This window comes from Ochotona curzoniae, unplaced genomic scaffold, assembly GCF_017591425.1.
Source record: "Ochotona curzoniae isolate NIBS_2020 unplaced genomic scaffold, NIBS_Ocur_1.0 contig_66, whole genome shotgun sequence".
Lineage (NCBI taxonomy): Eukaryota > Metazoa > Chordata > Mammalia > Lagomorpha > Ochotonidae > Ochotona > Ochotona curzoniae.
The window spans coordinates 22,846,315-22,865,897 of NW_024466512.1; the positions used below are offsets into that span (position 1 = coordinate 22,846,315).

At 40.5% G+C, this 19,583-nt stretch overlaps 1 protein-coding gene across 2 annotated transcripts in view; it reads left to right on the top strand.

Annotated features, from left to right (window-relative positions):
* Positions 1-1,352: 1,352 nt before the first annotated feature.
* CHUK (component of inhibitor of nuclear factor kappa B kinase complex) overlaps positions 1,353-19,583 on the top strand; it is a 35,408-nt gene continuing 17,177 nt past the window's right edge. For both annotated transcript variants that reach the window (XM_040992306.1, XM_040992307.1), the window contains exons 1-11: positions 1,353-1,822; positions 4,674-4,768; positions 7,670-7,784; positions 8,996-9,065; positions 9,867-9,955; positions 12,066-12,155; positions 12,619-12,743; positions 13,222-13,329; positions 13,871-14,006; positions 17,963-18,157; positions 19,036-19,138. In XM_040992306.1, coding sequence (XP_040848240.1) covers positions 1,718-1,822; positions 4,674-4,768; positions 7,670-7,784; positions 8,996-9,065; positions 9,867-9,955; positions 12,066-12,155; positions 12,619-12,743; positions 13,222-13,329; positions 13,871-14,006; positions 17,963-18,157; positions 19,036-19,138 — 1,231 coding nt within the window. In that variant the 5' untranslated portion in view covers positions 1,353-1,717. The remainder of the gene's footprint in view (positions 1,823-4,673; positions 4,769-7,669; positions 7,785-8,995; positions 9,066-9,866; positions 9,956-12,065; positions 12,156-12,618; positions 12,744-13,221; positions 13,330-13,870; positions 14,007-17,962; positions 18,158-19,035; positions 19,139-19,583) is intronic.

Consider the following 19,583-nt stretch of genomic DNA (forward strand, 5'->3'; position numbering starts at 1 on the left):
CCAACTGTTAAGGCCTTTGGGGAGTGAATCAATCAATGGACAGATCTTCCTCTGTGTCTCTCTTCCTCTCTATATATCTGACTTTGCAATAAAAAAAATAAATTTTAAAAAGTGGTTGGAAATAGTGATCCAGTAAAGTACATGAAGAGGTAGAGAGATCACAGGAGAAAAATAATTGTTAAAAAAAATTGTTCCTGCATGTTTTGGACACTAGACACTTTCACTTCATCTTTATGAAGTCTTCACATAGTATTACTGTGTCTCCATTTAAATAGGAAAAAATCTGAAGATTATAGAACCTGAGGTCAACTGGCTTGGCTTGCTTTTTTAAGTATATAGTATCCTGAGAATGGGAGTGTTTTAAAGTGAACTATCCACAAAATGGCCACTCCAAGATCAGCAGTTAGCAGTGTCCTTGGTCCTCTGGCTGCCTCCATTGCTATTTCCAGTGTGAATTAGATCAAGGGCACCTGTGGAAACTGGAACTAGTACCTAGCCCTGTTGTACATACGAAGGAGAGGCCTAAATTAACCAAGTGGCACTGTAAACCTTTGTGCCATCTGTCCTACTCTGGGACAAGTTCCCTGAGGTACTGTTTGACATCACTTCTAACTCTTAAATAAATTTTATTTTTTGTGATGATTACATGGTGGATCAGGGTGGGAAGGACTGGAGTTTAGGGAAAATTGGTGTATTCATCGCTTCCAAATTTGCTGTTCCTTCTTGTTTCTGAGGGAAGGGGCGTGACAAGAGGGAAACCACTCACCACTTTGCACACATCCCAGTACCAGGGATGAGGAACCCTCACCTCATATCAACCCAGAGTCTCAATGTGTACATATACCGAGGGTTCTGTCCAGGTGGTTTGGATAGTTCTGAAATGCTGCTGATTTCACTGATCTGAGGATAATGTCACCCTTCCAATGTCCAGTCACCTCCAATTCTCATGTTCCAGCTCTGGAGTCAAGTATGGGTGATGGTAACCAGCACCTCCCATAACAAGCTACTACAACCTTGTCTGGGTTTGTAATATGTAATGCTCAGTACTGGAAATTGCACTTCACATATGTCTTTAGAATTTGAATTCACAGGCACAGTAGCCTAGTGGCTAACGCTCTTGCCTTACACGCGTCAGGATCCCATATGAATGTTGGTTTTAATCCCAGGCCCCCCACCGCTTCCCATCCAGCCCCCTGCTTGTGGTCTGGGAAAGCAGTCTGGGACGTCCAAAGCCTTGGGACCCTGCACCCGTGTGGGAGACCAGGAAGCGGCTTCTGGCTTTGGATCCCCGCAGCTCCGGCCATTGCAGCCACTTTGGGGATGAATCAATGGACAGAAGATCTATATCCACTTTCCATTAAAAAAAATTTTTTAAAAGTGAGCACGGACTGGAGACCATGTAAAATTCAAACAAGACAAACAGGATTAGGGAGTGCACTGACGAGAATGTAGGATTTGGAGAGACACCGATTTTTTCTAGAGTAGAAAAACACCATGCCCGGCGAGCACACTTACGGGGACCGAGAGCGCCCTCTTCGCCCTAACTGGCGGCCGGCTAGGCTCCGGAGCGCCGGGCCCAACTCGGAAGGAGCCTGCCCTGCGGCAGGTACCGGAAGTGACGCTTCCATCTCGCGAGAAGCAAGACGCGCCAGGCTCGGCGGCCCGGAACCGGCCTGGGAGCAGCGGCGGAGCCTGAGGCCGCTCGCCCTCCCGCCCCATGGAGCGGCCTCCGGGGCTGCGGCCGGGCGCGGGCGGGCCCTGGGAGATGCGGGAGCGGCTAGGCACCGGCGGCTTCGGGAACGTCTGTTTGTACCAGCATCGGGTGAGGCGGAGCGCGGGAGGAGGCGAGGGGGGCGGCGTGGGGCTGAGCGTCTGGGGAACGCGGGGCTGTCAGCGGGAGGGAGGCTGTGGCGGAGACCCAGGGAGCGGGCGTGTGTGTGTGTGTGTGTGAGTGTGAGAGAGAGAGAGATGTGTGACAGGTGTATGTGAGAGAGACGAGTGTGTGAGGGAGAGGTGTGTGACAGTTGTGTGTGTGAAGGAGAGGTTTGTGTGTCAGATGTGTGTGGAGGGAGAGGTGTGTGACAGGTGTGTGTGAGGGAGAATGTGTGTGGGAGAGGTGTGTTTGAGAGAGAAGTGTGTGTGAGGGAGTGGTGTGAGAGATGTGTGTGCGTGTGACTGGTGTGTGAGAGAGAAGTGTGTGTGTGAGAGAGAAGTGTGAGTGAGGGAGGTGTGTGTGTGACAGACTGAGGATGAATGTGGCCGAGGGATGGAAAGTGAGGGCTTGTTGTCGGCAGATCCAGAACAGGAGGTTCGAGCATTTTCTTAAGATTTAATTGGAAATCTTTAGTCGTTGTAGAAGCTGTTAATAAACGAATTTGAGGTATTTCTCATGGTACACCAATAAAAGCTATGGGCCTTTTCCCCAGGGGAACATGCACAGCTGGCCTTGCACACCCCGCGGATGCCTTCGCAGGGGTCGGGTTGACGACCCTGTGGTGTGTCTGGCTTTTGCTTGGTTGTCTGCAAAACAGGCGGGAGGATGTTCACCGTGGGTCTGTTGGAGAGTAAGATGGTAACAAAGGGCTGAGTGCAGTAGAGGTTGGCGTGGCTCCTGCTGCTGCCATTATCATAATCCTTAACATCATTAATTGGCCTTAGAAGGGAAATGTCGAGGTAAAAGCAGTGTTCTAGGAAACTTACTCTGTACGAGAGATAAATGTAAGTGGAAAAATATGTGGGACATGGGAGCCGTTATTTGGATGCCTGTGCTTGACTTGGTGATACAGAAGTTAGTTCAAGAGGAGAAACCATAATTTGCTGTCTTGAGGAATAGGAGTCTGTGATTGGGAGTGGCAAGTAAAAGAAATTCTGCATGGGAGAATTAGGCTTGTTTGTGAGGAGCTAGAATAACAAATGTCACCGATAGGCCTGAGGAAAGATTTCTCCAAAGAGCCTAGGAGAAAAGCCTGGACCCTTCGGAAGGTCCAGCACAGAAGGTGAAGGGCTAAGGCATGAGGTATGGTGGTAGTAGTGAAGTTGTATCCTTACTTATTCTCACCATCAGAAGAGACATACATATGCCCTCAAAGAGGGATAAACAAGGAGCCCAGAGCTCCCAGGACTGGCAGGGGGTGGGTGGGAATGTTACATTTGTACATGTCAGCTCAGTGTCTTGAACTGCAATGAGGAAGAGGAATGGCTACATGATAGTTTATTTAGCTGATTACTGCACTGGGTGCTGATCATGCCAAAGTCAACAAGAACAGTATTCTTTGCCCTCAAGGAAATTCCAGGTCTACTCAGAGAGATTGCCCTGGAAATAAATTGCAGTGCGTAGACAGTGGCTATGTGGATGTTTGCAAGGTGCTGCCGAAGCATGACAGAGCAGTCAGAGGACTCTTCCTAGGGAATGGGCTAGCGCTTCTCACCATGTTTGGACAAACTCATCCCGTTAGCCACTTTTTTCAAAGGGTACAATAGGCCGTGTTTATCAGTGAGTCCCAGATGTATGGATGTAATCACCTGTGACCCTTTAAAAACATTGCATCTTAGCGGGGCCCTTGGAGCATGCCCCACATCAGGGACCCTGGGATGGTTGGGAGGCTGAATGTGGCTTCTCCGCTTCTCTCCCCTCCTGCCACATACAGTAAGGAAAAAAGAGAATGTCAGAACAGTGGTAACACCCACTTTCCTCTAGCCCTTAAGTCTTAGCACCCTAATCAAATATGTAAAAAGCTTAAAAAATAAAATTTATGCAATAAAAGAAGATGCATCTGTTCTGAGCATGTACAGACTCTTCCCTTGTCATCCCCTACACAATGCAGCACAAATGTTAACATAGCATATGCATTGTGTTAGACATTTTGAGGTGATTTAAAACTTGGGAGGCTATGCATAGGGTGTGTTTATATTTCTGTACTATGGCATTTCATATAAGGGACTTGAGTATCAGCTGAATTCCTAGAACCGATCCTTCATGGAGACCAAGGGACAGCAGTGCTGTGTTAAATGTCCCCTTCACACTCACAGACATAGAACATAGCCTGTTTGGCCCTGAACTTGGTTCCTAGGCTACATGTGAGTGTTACACAAATGTGGTGAAGCTTGGCTCTTTGCTGTAATGTGTATCAGCATAGTTTTCATTTTAGTCAGAATTGACTGAAGTCTCTGGTCGTAGGCAACAGCTGTTAGGTTTGCTTGATAGATAAAGAAGCAGGAATTCAGTCATTATTTAGGATTTGAAGTGCCAGGATTAGAATCTGATTTGGATGTAGTCATACTAAAACTATTTTAGGCTGTTTTGAAGCCAGAAAACTGTGAATTATTTTCTTCATTCTACTTGTGCTGAGGCAAGGGCCTTCATTAGTTGTTTAGAAAAGGGGTTTGTTGGGAGGACAGAATCTTTGTTTTTTCTATTGTTAGGTGCTGTTGTAAAGAGATGTGTCTTGGGGTCAGTTTAAGTCACTTTTTGCTTGTGTTTTGCAGTGTGTTTGTGGGTTAAAACAGTGGTTTAAAGCAGTTTATCTAGCTGAAGTGTTGATTTGAGAGCATTGGATAAACATGCTTGATTAGTAAAGTTGCAAAGAGTTTTGCTTCCCTAAGCTGACATTTATTTTATAGTAGGTAAATCTTCACTTATTTTTAAAATTTTTCTGTTGATTATCTATTGTCAGGAACTTGATCTCAAAATAGCAATTAAGTCTTGTCGCCTAGAACTAAGTACTAAGAACAGAGAACGGTGGTGCCATGAAATACAGATCATGAAAAAGTAAGTATCCTTGGTGACTTAAATTTCCCTAGATCTAGAATAGCCCAATCAAGTTGCCTTTGTAGGAAGGTGGACCAGGAATCCACTGTTCCTTGAATCTTTGTGGAATAATAGTTTTATCTTCGTTATTGAAGATACGTATTCAGAACAGCATCTGCTGCAGTGGTGAAAATACCACTTGGGACCCTGCATTCCACAATGGAGCGCCTAGGCCTGACTCCCTACTCTGCTTCTGACTCTGCCTTTTTGCTAACATGCGCTGGGAGGCAGAAGGTGATGGAAGGCTCAAATGACTAAGTCCTTGCCATCCATGTCCAAGGCTCACACTGAGTTCCAGGTTTTGGGTCAGGCTGAGCCAGCCCTGACTGTAGTGGACATCTGGGGGGGGCGGTGTAAACCAGCAACTGGAAGCTTTCTCTGTCTCTGCCTTTCAATTTAAATTAATAGCATTATGTTGTAATTAAGAAAATTAGTTTAAAAGGTCAGTCTGGTGTTTTCAGACCCAGCTCTTTAAAGGCAGAATCTTTCTTTTAGATCTTGAGCAATGCTTATCTATTTTACCTCCTAATTAGGCATTAATTGCTACTTTTATTTAAAATTTTTTTCATTTATGTGTTTTCATCTACTTGAAAAGCAGAGTGACAAAGAAGAGATCTTTTTAATCCATTGCTCCACTCTCCAAATGCCCACATGAGTCAAGGTGCAGGCCAGGCCAAAGTTAGAAGCCAGGAATTCCATCTGCATTTCCTGTGTGAATGCAGGGACTCTAGCACTTGAACCATTGTCATTTGCTACTTCCTGTGCTGTGTCTGCTTGAAGTGTACTTGATCATGTAAAACTCTCCATTGGGAAGTTTGAGCCTGCTCATGCTATGGCAGCTAGCTTTCCTCAGAACAGGTGACCTGGGAGAGAGAGAATAAGATGAAAGCTGATGGGTTCTGTGATCTTTCCCAGGGAGTCATATTCCTTCATTTTTGCCTCATTTGGTTCCTCAGAAATGAGCCACTAAATATATCATACACTCAAGGAGAGCCAAATTAAGTTTTGGGTTTTCTTTTCTTCAAATTTTTGTTTATTTTGTGTGAGAAACAGATAGGCAGACAGGTCTCATCTTACAGCAAGGACCTAGTCCAAGTTTTCTACAGGGGTGGCCAAAACTCAATCTCTTGAGCTGCTACCTCTGCCTGCAGGGGTGCACGGTGACAGTAAGCTGGGATCAGCTTTGGAACTGGGACAGGAACTCTGGCACTCTAGTATGAGGTGTGGGAATCCAAACAGCATCTTTTTTTTTTTAAGATTTATTTATTTTTATTGGAAAGGCAGATATACAGAGAGGAAGAGAAACAGAGAAGATCTTCCATCCACTGATTCATTCCCCTAGCGGCCTCAATGGTCAGACAGAACTGATCCGAAAACAGGAGCCTCTTCCAAGTCTCCCACACGCGTACAGGATCCCAAGGCTTTGGGCCATTCTCCACTGCTTTCTGAGGCCACAACCAGGGAGCGGGATGGGAAACCGGGCTGCCGGGTTAGACCCAGCACCCATATGGCACCCTGGAATGTTCAAAGCAAGGACTTTATTTTAACTGCCATGTCAAACACTTCTTAAAGGGAGAAGTAGGCATATTTGAAACTTGTGCAGTTGGAGTGCTAAGCGATTCACATGTGTTCATCATAGCAACTTTGTGTTCAAGTATTATTCTGATGTTTTATATAAAGAAGGTACAGCTCAGAAAGCACACGTAGCTGATGGTTGGTAGAACCTGAATTTTGAACGAGTACTTTCTGACTCCAGTGTAGTCTTTCTTCACTTTAATGGTTCTCAAACCTGGCTGTGTAGCAAAGTTATCAGGAAAGCCTAACAACATGAAATTCCTTTTTATAAAAAAAATATTTATTTATTTTTATTACAAAGTCAGATATACAGAGAGGAGGAGAAACAGAGGAAGGTCTTCCGTCCAATGATTCACTCCCCAAGTGAGTGCAACAGCCGGTGCTGAGCCAATCTGGAGCCAGGAGCCAGGAACTTCCTTCAGGTCTCCCACATGGGTTCAGGATCCCAAAGCATTGGGCTGTCCTCAACTGCTTTCCTGGACACAAGCAGGGTGGGAAGTGGAGGTGCCGGGATTAGAACCGGCACCCATATGGGATCCTGGCACATTCAAGGCGAGGACTTTAGCTGCTGGCCACACTGCCGGGCCCACACCATGAAATTCTGAAGGCCCCACACATAGAGATAATGTTTCTTTACATCTCTAAGACACGGAAATTATACTGGTTTTTGGATTTATTCATCATGATGAAAACAGTGACTGGAATGATACATTGTTAAGTGTTTAAAGAGGACTGCTAGAAAATAAGAAAAGTATGATTCAATATTTCCTGAAAAATTTATATTTGTGTAGAGACTGAAAACTAGAAGGGATTGTTTTAACAGAATTTAGCTCTGAGTGACATTGTGAATGATTATGAGAGAGATGGCAGGATTTAGGCTTTTGGGGCCAAACTACTGGATTTTATTGCTTACTTGACTGCCTGGTCACTGTGTGATCATATGTTGCTTAATCAGTTTGTGCTTCAGTTTAACCCTGTATGATGAAACTATTGATAAATCTACCTGTAATAGGATTATTATTTTGAGCAATGTATATTTATGTTATTATATGCAAACTGCTTATTGCTTGGCACATAGAAATGTAGTCATAGCATAATGAAGATGTTTTATGTATATTTTCCTTTAAAAAGTTACTAGCTTTTAATAATCCAAGTCATAAATTACAATGTTATCCCTAATATTTATTTTTCCTCCTCCTCTTCTTCTCTTATTAAGTACCATTTCAAATCTAGCTCCTTTTTATTGGAAAATAATTTTTTATAATAGTGCTTTTTCTTTTGCTGTAGGTTGAATCATGCCAATGTTGTAAAGGCCTGTGATGTTCCTGAGGAATTGAATTTTTTGATTAATGATGTGCCTCTTCTAGCAATGGAGTACTGTTCTGGAGGAGATCTCCGGAAGGTAATGTGGATATTTTAATATAAGGTAGTAAGTCTCAAACTATGGTAGTATTTGAGTCATATCCAATATGATCATCTAAAGCAAGAATCAGAGAATTGGCTGCTTTCATGTAGCTGCAGAACTGAGTGGTTGTGACTGGGATCACATATTGCAAAGCCTGAAGTATTTGTTCTCTGTCCTTTACAGAAAATATTTGCTGACCTCTGACTTAAAACACTTTTTTGTTTGCTATATGGTGTTATAATATCAGTGTTTAAGGTACTTATAAAAGATATTTTCAGGGCTGGTGCCATGGTATAGCAAGCCAAGGTTCTGTCTGTTGCCCCAGCATCCCCTACAGGTAGTATTTCATGTCCTGTCTTCACAGTTCTGATCTAGCTCTGCTTGTGGCCTGGGAAAGCAGTCATGGATGGCCCAAGTCCTTGAGTCCCTTGTACCCGCATCAACGACCTAGAAGAAGCTCCTGGCTCCTGGCTTCAGATCAGCTCAGCCGTAGCCTTTCATGGAGTGAACCAGTGGATAGAAAAGCCTTCTTTGTGTCTTCCTTTTTCTGTGTGTAACTGCCTTTCAACTAAAACTGAAATAAATTTGTTATTTGAAAAAGTCATTTTCTCTAATGAAATCTCTTTCCTATCTCATCTTGAATGTCCCGTATATCCTGCATCTGTGAGATTTGGGGAGCTTTCTAATTTCAAGTATGTTCATGCCATTATGAGCCTTGTGAAGCAAACATGTCTTCACTGTTGCCTTAGTGATTGATCTTTTTCCTTATTCTTTTTTTTTTAATATTAAGATTCATTTATTTATTTGAAAGGCAAAGTTACAGAGAAGGAGAGAGAAAGGAAGATCTTCCATTCGTTGGTTCACTTTCTAAATGGCTGTAATCAGCTGGGCCAGTGCAAAGCACAGAGCTTGGAGCCTGTAATTGCATCTTGGTTTCATTGTCGCTGCAAGAGCCCAAAGACTTGGTTGTCTTTCTCTACTTTCCCAGGTGCATTCACAACGAGCTGAATCAGAAGCGGAGCATCAGGTCTCGACCCAGTGCCCATCTGGGATGCTGGTGTTGCGGGCAGCTGCTTGATCCACTGTGCCACAGTACTGCTCCTCTTGCCATACTTTATCATGACTTGTTTTCTCATTTGACTATTAGAATATAGTGATTAGTGCACACTGTTACTGCTGCCTTGTAAACTTTTTCTTCTTTGCCTTAGCTGCTCAACAAACCAGAAAATTGTTGTGGACTTAAGGAAAGCCAGATACTTTCTTTATTGAGTGATATAGGTATGTAATTATTATTAAAATACTGCTATAATTTAATGCTTGTTTGGTCTGTAGAAGATTTGTATACTTTTTGGGAATTAAGGAGAATTGTTGCTGTACTATACAAAGCATATAAAATTTTAGCATCTGTAAGAAATTCTCACAAAACTTATTACTGTTGATGCTAAACTAAAGCTAGAATATTTTGTTATTTAAATTTGGTTTAGCTAAGAGTCCTTGTCTTAAAGATATCCCATTATTGTCAAAAACTGGTGTGAGATAACCTTATTAAAATTAAACTTCACCACTCCAGTTGACAGTAGTTTACAACAGAATCGCATGCCTTTGGGAGATAGGACCTCAAGTCAACTCTTCATTCAGAATTTCTCCTTAAAACTCTCTAACATAATCAATATGTAGACCGTTGGAAGAAGCTTGAAAGCCCAGAATTTATTCACTATGTATTTTGATTTGCATCTTCTCCTACTTGTGGGTCAAAGTTCTAGTTTAAGGAGGAGATTTAGGTGGGAAGTAGAAGTAATAAGAATCATAAGGATTTCTCAATTGCATGTATTTCTTTTTAATGTTAATTCTCATCAGTGAACTGAGTTTGTACTACTTCAGTGTTTATTTAACTTTACTGGGAGTATGACTGTTTACAAAAATAAAAACTAATATTGTTTGCACAGTTAAATGGTTCACAAGCATTTGAGTATTAGTGATCTTTGCATAAAATGTGAGAAAAATTTTTCTACTCAGTGTTTTCTATTACTTCACTATACATTTTGAGTTACTTCAAAATACATTTTAAACTTTATTTAGGGTCTGGGATTCGATATTTGCATGAAAACAAAATTATACATCGAGATCTAAAACCTGAAAACATAGTACTTCAGGATGTTGGTGGAAAGGTAGGTGAAACCTAAGAGATGTCCCATGCCCGTTGAATACAGTCTCCCTGGTACAGTTCACATGTGAGCTTTGGAGTCTTTAAGTGTACCCATAACACTCTACTAATTTTTCTGTGTCAGTCCTTGCTGTACTGAATTATAGTGTTGTTGTGTGGTTTTATCTTTTTAAGATTTTAAAATTTATTTGCTAGGCAAAGTGACAGAACAGGCAGAGAGAAAGATTAAATTGCGAGCTTCCATCTACTGGTTTCACTCTGCACTGGCTGCAACAAATCAGGTGGTCTAAGTTGGGCAGAAGCCTGAAGACGAGAACTTCATCCTATAGAGGTGGCAAGGACTCAAGTTCTGGCATCATCATCTACTGCCTTCCAAGAGCAATAGCAGGGAAGTGTTTTAGGAACCAGAGTAGCCAGAACTTGAACTAGGTACTCCAGTGTTGGATGTGGGCATCCTAAATAACTGTTTAACATGTTGCACCACATTGCTTGCTCCTAGTGTTGTGTTGTGTTTTGTTTGTGAAGCAGAGCTTCCTTCTACTGGTTCACTCCCTAAATGACACAATAGCTGAACAAGGCCAGGCCTAATATAGGAGCTAATACAATCCATGTCTCCTGTGTAGGTGGCAGGGAGCTTAAGAATTAAAGTTTGTGTGTAACTTTTGTTTCCTCTGCTAAATAGTGGCTCTTTTGAAGAAGGAACTATGTTTTTGTTTTGTTCATATCTACTTTTCTAGCATACCTAGCAGAGATAGGAGACAGTGAGTAAATAGTTTGTTGATATTTGTTTTATTCTTATGAAGCAAATTCAAAATACATACACAGAATCCTGAGCCTGCTGTACTTTAAGAAATGTATGTGTGTTTTTCAAATTCTTGCTGTTCCAGAATTCTCTTTTAGAAGATTTTTTTTTTGAAAGGCAGATTTTACAGAGAGAGAAGGAAAGACAGAAAGTCTTTGATCCACTGCTTCATTTCCAAAATGGCCACAATGACCAGAATTGAGCCAATCCAAAGCCAGGAGCCAGGAACTTCTGCTAGGTCTACCTTGTGGATGCTGGGGCCCAAGAACTGTGGCTGTCCTCTAAATCTTCCCAGGCCACACACAGGGAACTGAATTGGAAATAGAATAGTTAAGATTAGAACTGGCACCTGGTTGGATGCAGGCATTACAGGGCTGAGGGTTAACGTGCTGTGCCCCTGCACTAGCCCCTGCTTTGCAGGAGTCTTGAATTCCATCTTGTTTTCTCCATGTGGGTGTTATGGGCACAGGCATTGTCTTCCTGTCCTGTGGTTTCTCCAGAAGCATTTACAGGGAACAAGATCAAAAAAGGAGCAGCTGGGACTTGAACCAGAACTTATAGGGAATGTTAGCACTCAGACAACATCTTTACCTGCTACAGTCCCAGCCAACATGCCATTCCCCACCTCATTTCCATGTTTAATTAAAACTTTTGTATCTCAGATTCATAAGTGAGCTGGATTGAGAATAACCAAAAATGAATTGACTTTTAAAATGTTTTCATTAATTTGTGCAGTTTTCTTGTTTCTGCCATTCAAGCTCTAGTCCAATAAAAAATCTGAGCCATGCATTGGATTGGATATTCTGTAGACAGTGAAGTTGGTGGCAGTTGAAGGTGATAGGACCTTGGAGATGGTCTTGTTTTTTAGGAACCTTTTTTGTATCCTTGGCATTCTCTGTTCTTTCGGTATACCAAGAATTTGGACATTCTTGAACTTGGGTAGGTACGTACTCACAGCTAATCCACTGCAAGGAGGTACAATGATTCACTAAACCTTGCCTATCAATTTAATGAATATACCACAATAAAAAATAGCCAATCTATATTTGTCTTACCTAGAGCCATGCAAAGATCTTTTCTTATACTTAATTGAATTCTAATAACAATTCTATGTAGGAGAGACTGTTAGTAATCTAATTACCTGGGAACTTGTACAACTTAACTCAGGTAAGGTCACATGACAAATTAAATGGCAGAGCTTAGAGTTGAAACTCCTATTATTACTGAGCTCAAACTGTTACTGCGTGACATTATAAAGACTGTGTTGTTCTTTTCAAATTTCTCAACAATGTATTTCATTGTATTTTTTCAGATAATGCATAAAATAATTGATCTGGGGTATGCCAAAGATGTTGATCAAGGAAGTCTGTGTACATCTTTTGTGGGAACACTGCAATATCTGGTAAGACATTATTATTTTTTTAAGTGTATAAGAATCGTACTCTTGGGCCTGGCACGATGGTGTAGTGGTTAAGGTCCTCGCCTTGCACGCCCGGAATCCCATATGGGTGCTGGTTCTAATCCAGGCAGCCACGCTTCCCATCCAGCTCCCTGTGGCCCAGGAAAGCAGCTGAGGACAGCCCAAAGCCTTGGGACCCTGCACCCGCTTCGGAGGCCCGGAAGAGTCTCCTGGCTTCGTATTGGCTCAGCTCCAGCCATTACATTCACTTGGGGAGTGAATCATCAGATGGAAGATCTTCCTCTCTGTCTCTCCTCTCTGTATATCCGCCTTTCCAATAAAAATAAAATCTTTAAAAAAAAAAAAAGGATCTTACTCTTGTTCATGAAAGGCATGAATAAAACAATTTAGGAATAAAATAACCTTTCCATAAAGTGTTTACATTTAAAGCATTTCTCTCTTTAAGGCCCCAGAGCTCTTTGAGAATAAACCTTACACAGCCACGGTTGACTACTGGAGCTTTGGGACCATGGTTTTTGAATGCATTGCTGGATATAGGCCTTTTCTGCATCACCTACAGCCATTCACATGGTAAGAAATGCATGGGAACCTCAGCATGCTTAATAGGAATGACTTTTTTCCAGTTGTCTATTCTTTCTTTAATGATAGAATTGCCTTTTAAGCACACAGTTGAATAAAATTAAATGGAAGGAATTCTTAAGAGTGTTTGTGAAAACCAAGGTTTTTGTTTTGTTTTGTTTTCCAATAGGAAAGCAGGGTTAGAGAGGTCTTCATCCTGTTTCATTAACCCAAATGGCTGTAATATTTGGATTGGGCCGGGTCAAAGCCAGGAGTCAGGAACTGCATTGATGTTTCCACCATGAATGGCAGGAGCTCAAGCATTTGGGCTGTCTTCTACATTCCCCAAAACTGGGTTGGAATTGGAATAGTGAGGGCTTGAATTGGCGGTCATATGGGATGCTGATGGCACAGGCAGAAGCTTAACTCACTGTCATAACTCTTGTCCTACCAACTAGTTTGTTAATTGAAATGTGCTTTATTTTTATAGGCATGAGAAAATCAAGAAGAAGGATCCAAAGTGTATATTTGCATGTGAAGAGATGACAGGAGAAGTTCGGTTTAGTAGCCATTTACCTCAACCCAATAGCCTCTGTAGGTAAGTATATTTTGACAAAGCTTGCCTCAGTTGCTCTAGGGTTAAAAAACAAAAACATAAACATAACAGTTGTCTGCACCACTGGACCTTTCTGTAAGGACGAAAAGATTCTGTGTAGTGCATGCCATTGGGCGCTTGGAAGGCGGCTGGTATGACTAAGGAAATGAATAAGCTGAAAATGTAAACAGCTGTTTGTGACTAGTAACAACCTTATGGGAGAGCACAGGTCTATTAGAAATACAAACTGCTGCTCTTCAGCTGACTGGCTTAGATGCCAGAAGACTTCTCAGGTGAAGAAGTAAATGGCTTTCTAACTCATCTGTTGGGGTTGCCAAATTAACAAGTTTATATGTGTGGGTTTTCATTTTTTTAATAGATAAATCGTATCCTTTATTATTTCATGAATTATTTTAAAGTAACAATTTAAAGTAACTAATACTGGTAAGCAAAAAAATTGGGCAGCCTATGAAATTACTGTGTTAGCAATGCTAAAGTAAAGTTGGAATGTCATGATTTCACCCTGTTTTTGTACATTTTCTAGTTTAATAGTAGAACCTATGGAAAACTGGCTACAGTTGATGCTGAATTGGGACCCTCAGCAGAGAGGGGGACCTGTTGACCTAACTTTGAAGCAGCCAAAATGTTTCATATTAATGGATCACATTCTGAATTTGAAGGTTAGTTTTACTGGAGTACTTTATAAGACCTGTGTATAGGTTAAAAAGTTTATTTGGAAAATGAGTATAAATGTCTTTCAGTAATCTTTTCTTAATGTTTACTTGAAAAAGAAAATGATATTTTCATAATTATCACATTTAAATTTTTATTTGTTTCTTTAAGTAACTTTCTCAATTTGCTTCTAAGTGGTTTTTATAGATTATTCCTTTGAAAGATCTTTTGAATTTTCTGCTTCCCATGAGGTGCCATTCTCATTGTGATCTGATCATGCAGGATTTGGTTCAGTAACGAAAGTTTCTGTCTGGCTTTCCTGCCTTTCCACTGTCTCTCCATCTCATAGTCTGTGCAACATAAACTCTCCCTCTCATATTCTGAAATGCTTTTATTCTCTCTGAGAAGCTAACATACACTTTTTGTTTTGTGTTGTTTTGTCTGTTGAGTCACAAATAAACTGATCTGCTTGGTTTTTAGGGGGCTTTCCTGTTGTAGATCCACTGTAGCCTAGTGTATGCCTCATTCCTGCTTCTTTTAAATTAGACATCACCTCAGTTGGCTTGAGCTTGCCACTTCTCTGTATAGTATGAAACCCTATGTCCATGTTTGTGCTCTGACAGATGGCAACTTGCTCTCCAGTGTGGTCGCCTGCTCTATGTACCTCCATATCTGGCATATCTTCAACTTGCCCTTTTAAAAAAATTTATTTTCTATTTAAAAGGCATATTTACAGAGATGAGAGACAGAAAGGTCTTCCATCCGCTGGTTTACTCCCCAAGTGGCTGCAGTGGCCAGGACTGAGTTTCTTTGAAGCCAGGAGGCAGGAGCTGCTTCTGGCCTGATGAGCCACTGGCCTTAACTTCCCTTTTCTCTAATGGTGTCTCCTATGCAGTTTGTTGCTTAATCACATATTCCATCTCTCTATTTTTTGCATTCTACTTATGCCTCTCCACATAGATTGTCTTCTTCAATATTGAGATTATTTTGCTGCTTTTATTCGCAGTATTTAAATCCCTTCCTTGGCATTCTGTAAAGCAGGACTTTTTTCAGTTTCTCAGTTAATATTTGCTGATAAGAATAAGAGGTATAGGTAATTCTTTTACAGGGAGTAGGATGGGAAATGGAGCAGCCTGGGCCCAGCATGGTAGCCTACTGGCTAAAGTACTTGCCTTGAACACGCTGGGATCCCAAATGGGTTCCGTTTCTAATCCCGGCAGCTCCACTTCCCATCCAGCTCCTTGCTTGTGGCCTGGGAAAGCAGTTGAGGATGGCCCAAAGCTTTGGGACCCTGCACCCGCATGGGAGACCCGGAAGAAGTTCCTGGCACCTGGCTCCGGATTGGCTCAGCCCTGGCCATTGTGGCCACTTGGGGAATTAATCAGCAGATAAAAGATCTTCGTCTCTGTCTCTTCTTTCTGTATATCTGCCTTTCCAGTGAAAATGAATAAATCTTAAATTTTTTAAAGATTTATTTATGTTTTTGTTGCGAAGTCAACAAATAAATAAATCTTAATTAAGAGAGCAAAAAAAAAAAAAAAAAAAAGAGAAGAAGAAGAAGTGGAGCAACCTGGGCTTAAACTGGTGCCCATATGGGATCCTGCTGCTTGCAAGGAGAGATTTAGCCAATGAGCTATCGTGTTGGGCCCTCCGCAATCTCTTTATGTAATTTTCCCTATAATCTATCTGTATGTGGGAATAGCATCAACCTTCAACAAATGAATGGATAGAGAAATGTGGTATGTACATAATTCACAATTCAATCTGAAAAACAAGATGGGGCTGGTGTTGTAGCACAAGTTAAACTGATGTTTACAGGGTCTCCAATCCATACCTGAGTCCCAGCTGCAGTGTTTCTGATCCAGCTCCTTACTAATGTGCTTGGGAAAGCAATTGAAGGTGGCTGAATTGCCTGGCTCCTCCACCCATGTGGAAGACGGTGGATGGAGTCTTAGATTCCTGGTCCCAATCTGGTCCATACTTGGCTGTTAGGACTACTTAGGGAGTATAACAATGGATAGAAATTTTCTCTTTTTTTCTGTCTCTCTGGCTTTCTGTCTCTTCATCCCTTTCTATTGCTTTATGTTTATAAAAACAAACATAATAATGTGTACATATATTGCTTTGCTTTTCAAATTAATAATTGTTTAAGGGCAAAAAAAGAAGGGAATTCTGCCGCTTGGGGACCTCAGATGACTTTTTTGAACATGATTCTACATGAAATAAGACAGACTCACTGAGAGAAATACTACATAATCTCACTTACATGTAGAATCTGAATAGTCAGACTTTAGCAGCAGTGTAGAATGGTGGCTTCCAGGAGTCCTGGAGAGGGGACATGATGATATTGTTCAAAAAGTACAAAAATGAACTCGGAAGAAGTGATGAGTTGTTAATTCTTGAAATGTAGTCATAATTTCACAGTGTATAACAAAACATCAAGTTGTATGTGGATACTTCAGTAAATTTCTGGAAAATGGAATGAAAAGACAGGTAAAAGATAGTATGAGATAAGCATTTGACCTAGTTGTTAAGCCAGTTGTTGGGACACACACTTGGAATATCAAAGTGCCTGGGTTCAAGTTCCAACTCTTCTTCTAATTCCAGCTTCCTACTAATTACACATGGGGAGGCACAGTTAGATCCCTGTCAGACATGTGAGAGAATTGAAATGAACTTGTGGCTCCCAACTTCAGCCTGTTGTGGGCATTTGGGGAGTGAAATAGCAGATAGGAATACTTTGTCTCTCTCACTGTTTCTCTGCCTTTCAAAAAAAAAAGTGTAATAATGTGTACATATACAATTTAAATATGCACAGTATTTACATGTCATATGTCAAAAAGTTAAAGTGTCTCAATAAAGAGATCCAAATACTAGAAAAAAACAAAACCCCAAAATCCTTAGAATAGGCTATGAAGAAGTTATAGATAAAACCACACTGGCTGTAAGCAAATGATGGTCCAAACCATATAACATTCACAGGATTAGGAAGAGGGCTAGGAAGATGTCATGTTTAATGTTATGTGCTTGAAAACATCGATTAAAATTGTGTTTTAAGGGGATTAAAAAAAGTAGCAGCCTCGGATTAATGCTTTATTTTTGTAGTCAAGGTCTCCAGCAAAGAGAATTTTAATCATTTATATATTCTAGTCAGTACAAGGCTGGAGACATGCAGGTCTTAACTTTGTATGGCTTATCAAAGGGCTGTGGTGTTAGAGAATTCAAAATCTTGTGTTCTGTAACTATCATTGATTATCTTGATATTGCCCCACCTAATTCACTCCAATGCATTTGACCTGTGTCAGACTACTATTACTAAAGTTTTATTTAGGTCAGGGTAATAAGATGTTTTTTTATCCAATTTTGGACCCTTAGGTCACTGCTATGAGATTTGGTAACATCTTCTAAAAGTTTTAGGACATCTTGGCTCATCTATGAGATAATTATTTCTAGAAACAGTATAAGATAGATAGGAGTCAAATCTAGGATTTGTCGGTCATGTGATCCCTAATCTAAAAGATTTAACTTCTTAGAGCTCTGGTTTCTGCTTCTATTGAAGTAGAGACTGCGAGTCCTGGCTAGCACTGATGCCAGTGAAAGCACTTAGTTCTGGTTGGCACCAGATTGGCACTTCTTGGATGGGAATGATTTCTCCCAGGTCTATGATAATGTTTCTCAAAATAAATCAGTATTTTTAAAATTGGGGCTTTATTGACTTTGTGCCTTCCTGGTACTTTGAAGTTTTATTGGTTGGAACTAATGTCTGTTATAGAAAAATTAGCAACTTTTCAATTTTCAGAATGTTGTTTTAATTATTATGGAAGAATATTTCACTTTGAAGAATGAGTGAACATTCTTTAGCACAGAAATAATTCCTTTTGCTTTTATTCCCCTTTTAGCATTTTCCAACTGAATTTTTTTACAAAACAATGATCAATGTTTATATTTTTTCCTGTTTATACAGATAGTACACATCCTAAATATGACTTCAGCAAAGATAATCTCTTTTCTGTTACCACCTGATGAAAGTCTTCATTCACTACAGTCTCGTATTGAGCGTGAAACTGGAATAAGTACCGGTTCTCAAGAGCTGCTTTCAGAGACAGGAATTTCTTTGGATCCTCGAAAACCAGCATCTCAGTGTGTTCTAGATGGAGTTGTAAGATAATTTTAATAACATGGATTCTGATAAGAAATCTGTATAGAGGGATTATATGGACTTTAATTTTTTATGTATCCTTGGAATCCCTTGGGGAAGCATGTCTTACAACAATTTTTTCTTTTGATCCTACTTTTGTTGTTTCTGCAAGGTGAACAATGTAGAACTGCAGTGTTTATTGTTTTAAGCCTTATTAGACATTTTCTTTGGTGCCAGTTTTCTCACTTTGTTTCCTTATTGTATTTGAAAGTGAGAACCTTGAAATTAAACTAGCAGTCTCATAAATCTTACCAGAAGATAGAGAGGTGATAAAATATTATTGTGGTCATGACTTTCTTCTTTTTTTTTTCATCTTTTTATGACTGTATGGTGGTCTGTGTTACATACCATTTAATTCAAGTGTGGAACTCAGTGATTTTTTTAAATTTACTGAATTGTGCAGCCATCACCATAAATCTGTTTTAAAACCTTTCTATCTCAGTAAGATCCTTCATGGCCATGAATTATTAATCTTCTTTTTGCCCACATTAGCCAAACCATAAATCCACATTTATGAATAGAGTACAATTCTAGTCCGAACTCTTTTCTGAACATTTCATACAAATGGAATAGTAATAATACGTAGTCTCTGTGTCTCATTTCTTTAGCACTATTTTTCATTCCTTTTTGAAATTGAATTTATGCATTTATGCTTTTGTGTCTAATAACTTTTTCACTTCAACCCATAGTAAAGTTTTGCTTTCCCTTCTCTTTAAAATGTGTGCTAATCTACATTGACTGTGTATTTGTGTTTTATGATGGGAAATGTGGTACTTAGGGATTTAGAGAAGTTGAAATTTATAGGAAACTAAACTGTGTTTTAATTATTTCTCTTTCAGAGAGGCTGTGATAGCTATATGGTTTATTTGTTTGATAAAAGTAAGACTGTATATGAAGGGCCATTTGCTTCCAGAAGTTTGTCTGATTGTGTAAATTATATTGGTAAGTATATATTTTCTATTTAGTAGCTGAGTGTTAATATGGATGAGTATGATTTTTACTTTTAACATAATTGGCAGAAATGGTCTTTTGGTTTTTTGTTTTGTTTGTTTTTCTCATCTCTCATACTTGATGTTTGTATATGTGGCAAAAGTGGACTTACGTAGTATGGGAGGTGAAATGGTAGATTTTTTATTGAAGATTTATTTATTGGAAAGTCAGATATACAGAGAGGAGGAGAGACAGAGAGGAAGATCTTCCATCCAATGATTCACTCCCCAAGTGAGCGCAATGGCCAATGCTATGCCGATCCGAAGCCAAGATCCAGGAACTTCTTCCGGGTCTTCCACACGGGTGCAGGGTCCCAAGAAAGGCTTTGGGCCATCCTCAACTGCTTTCCCAGGCCACAAGCAGGGAGCTGGATAGGAAGTGGAGCTGCTGGGATTAG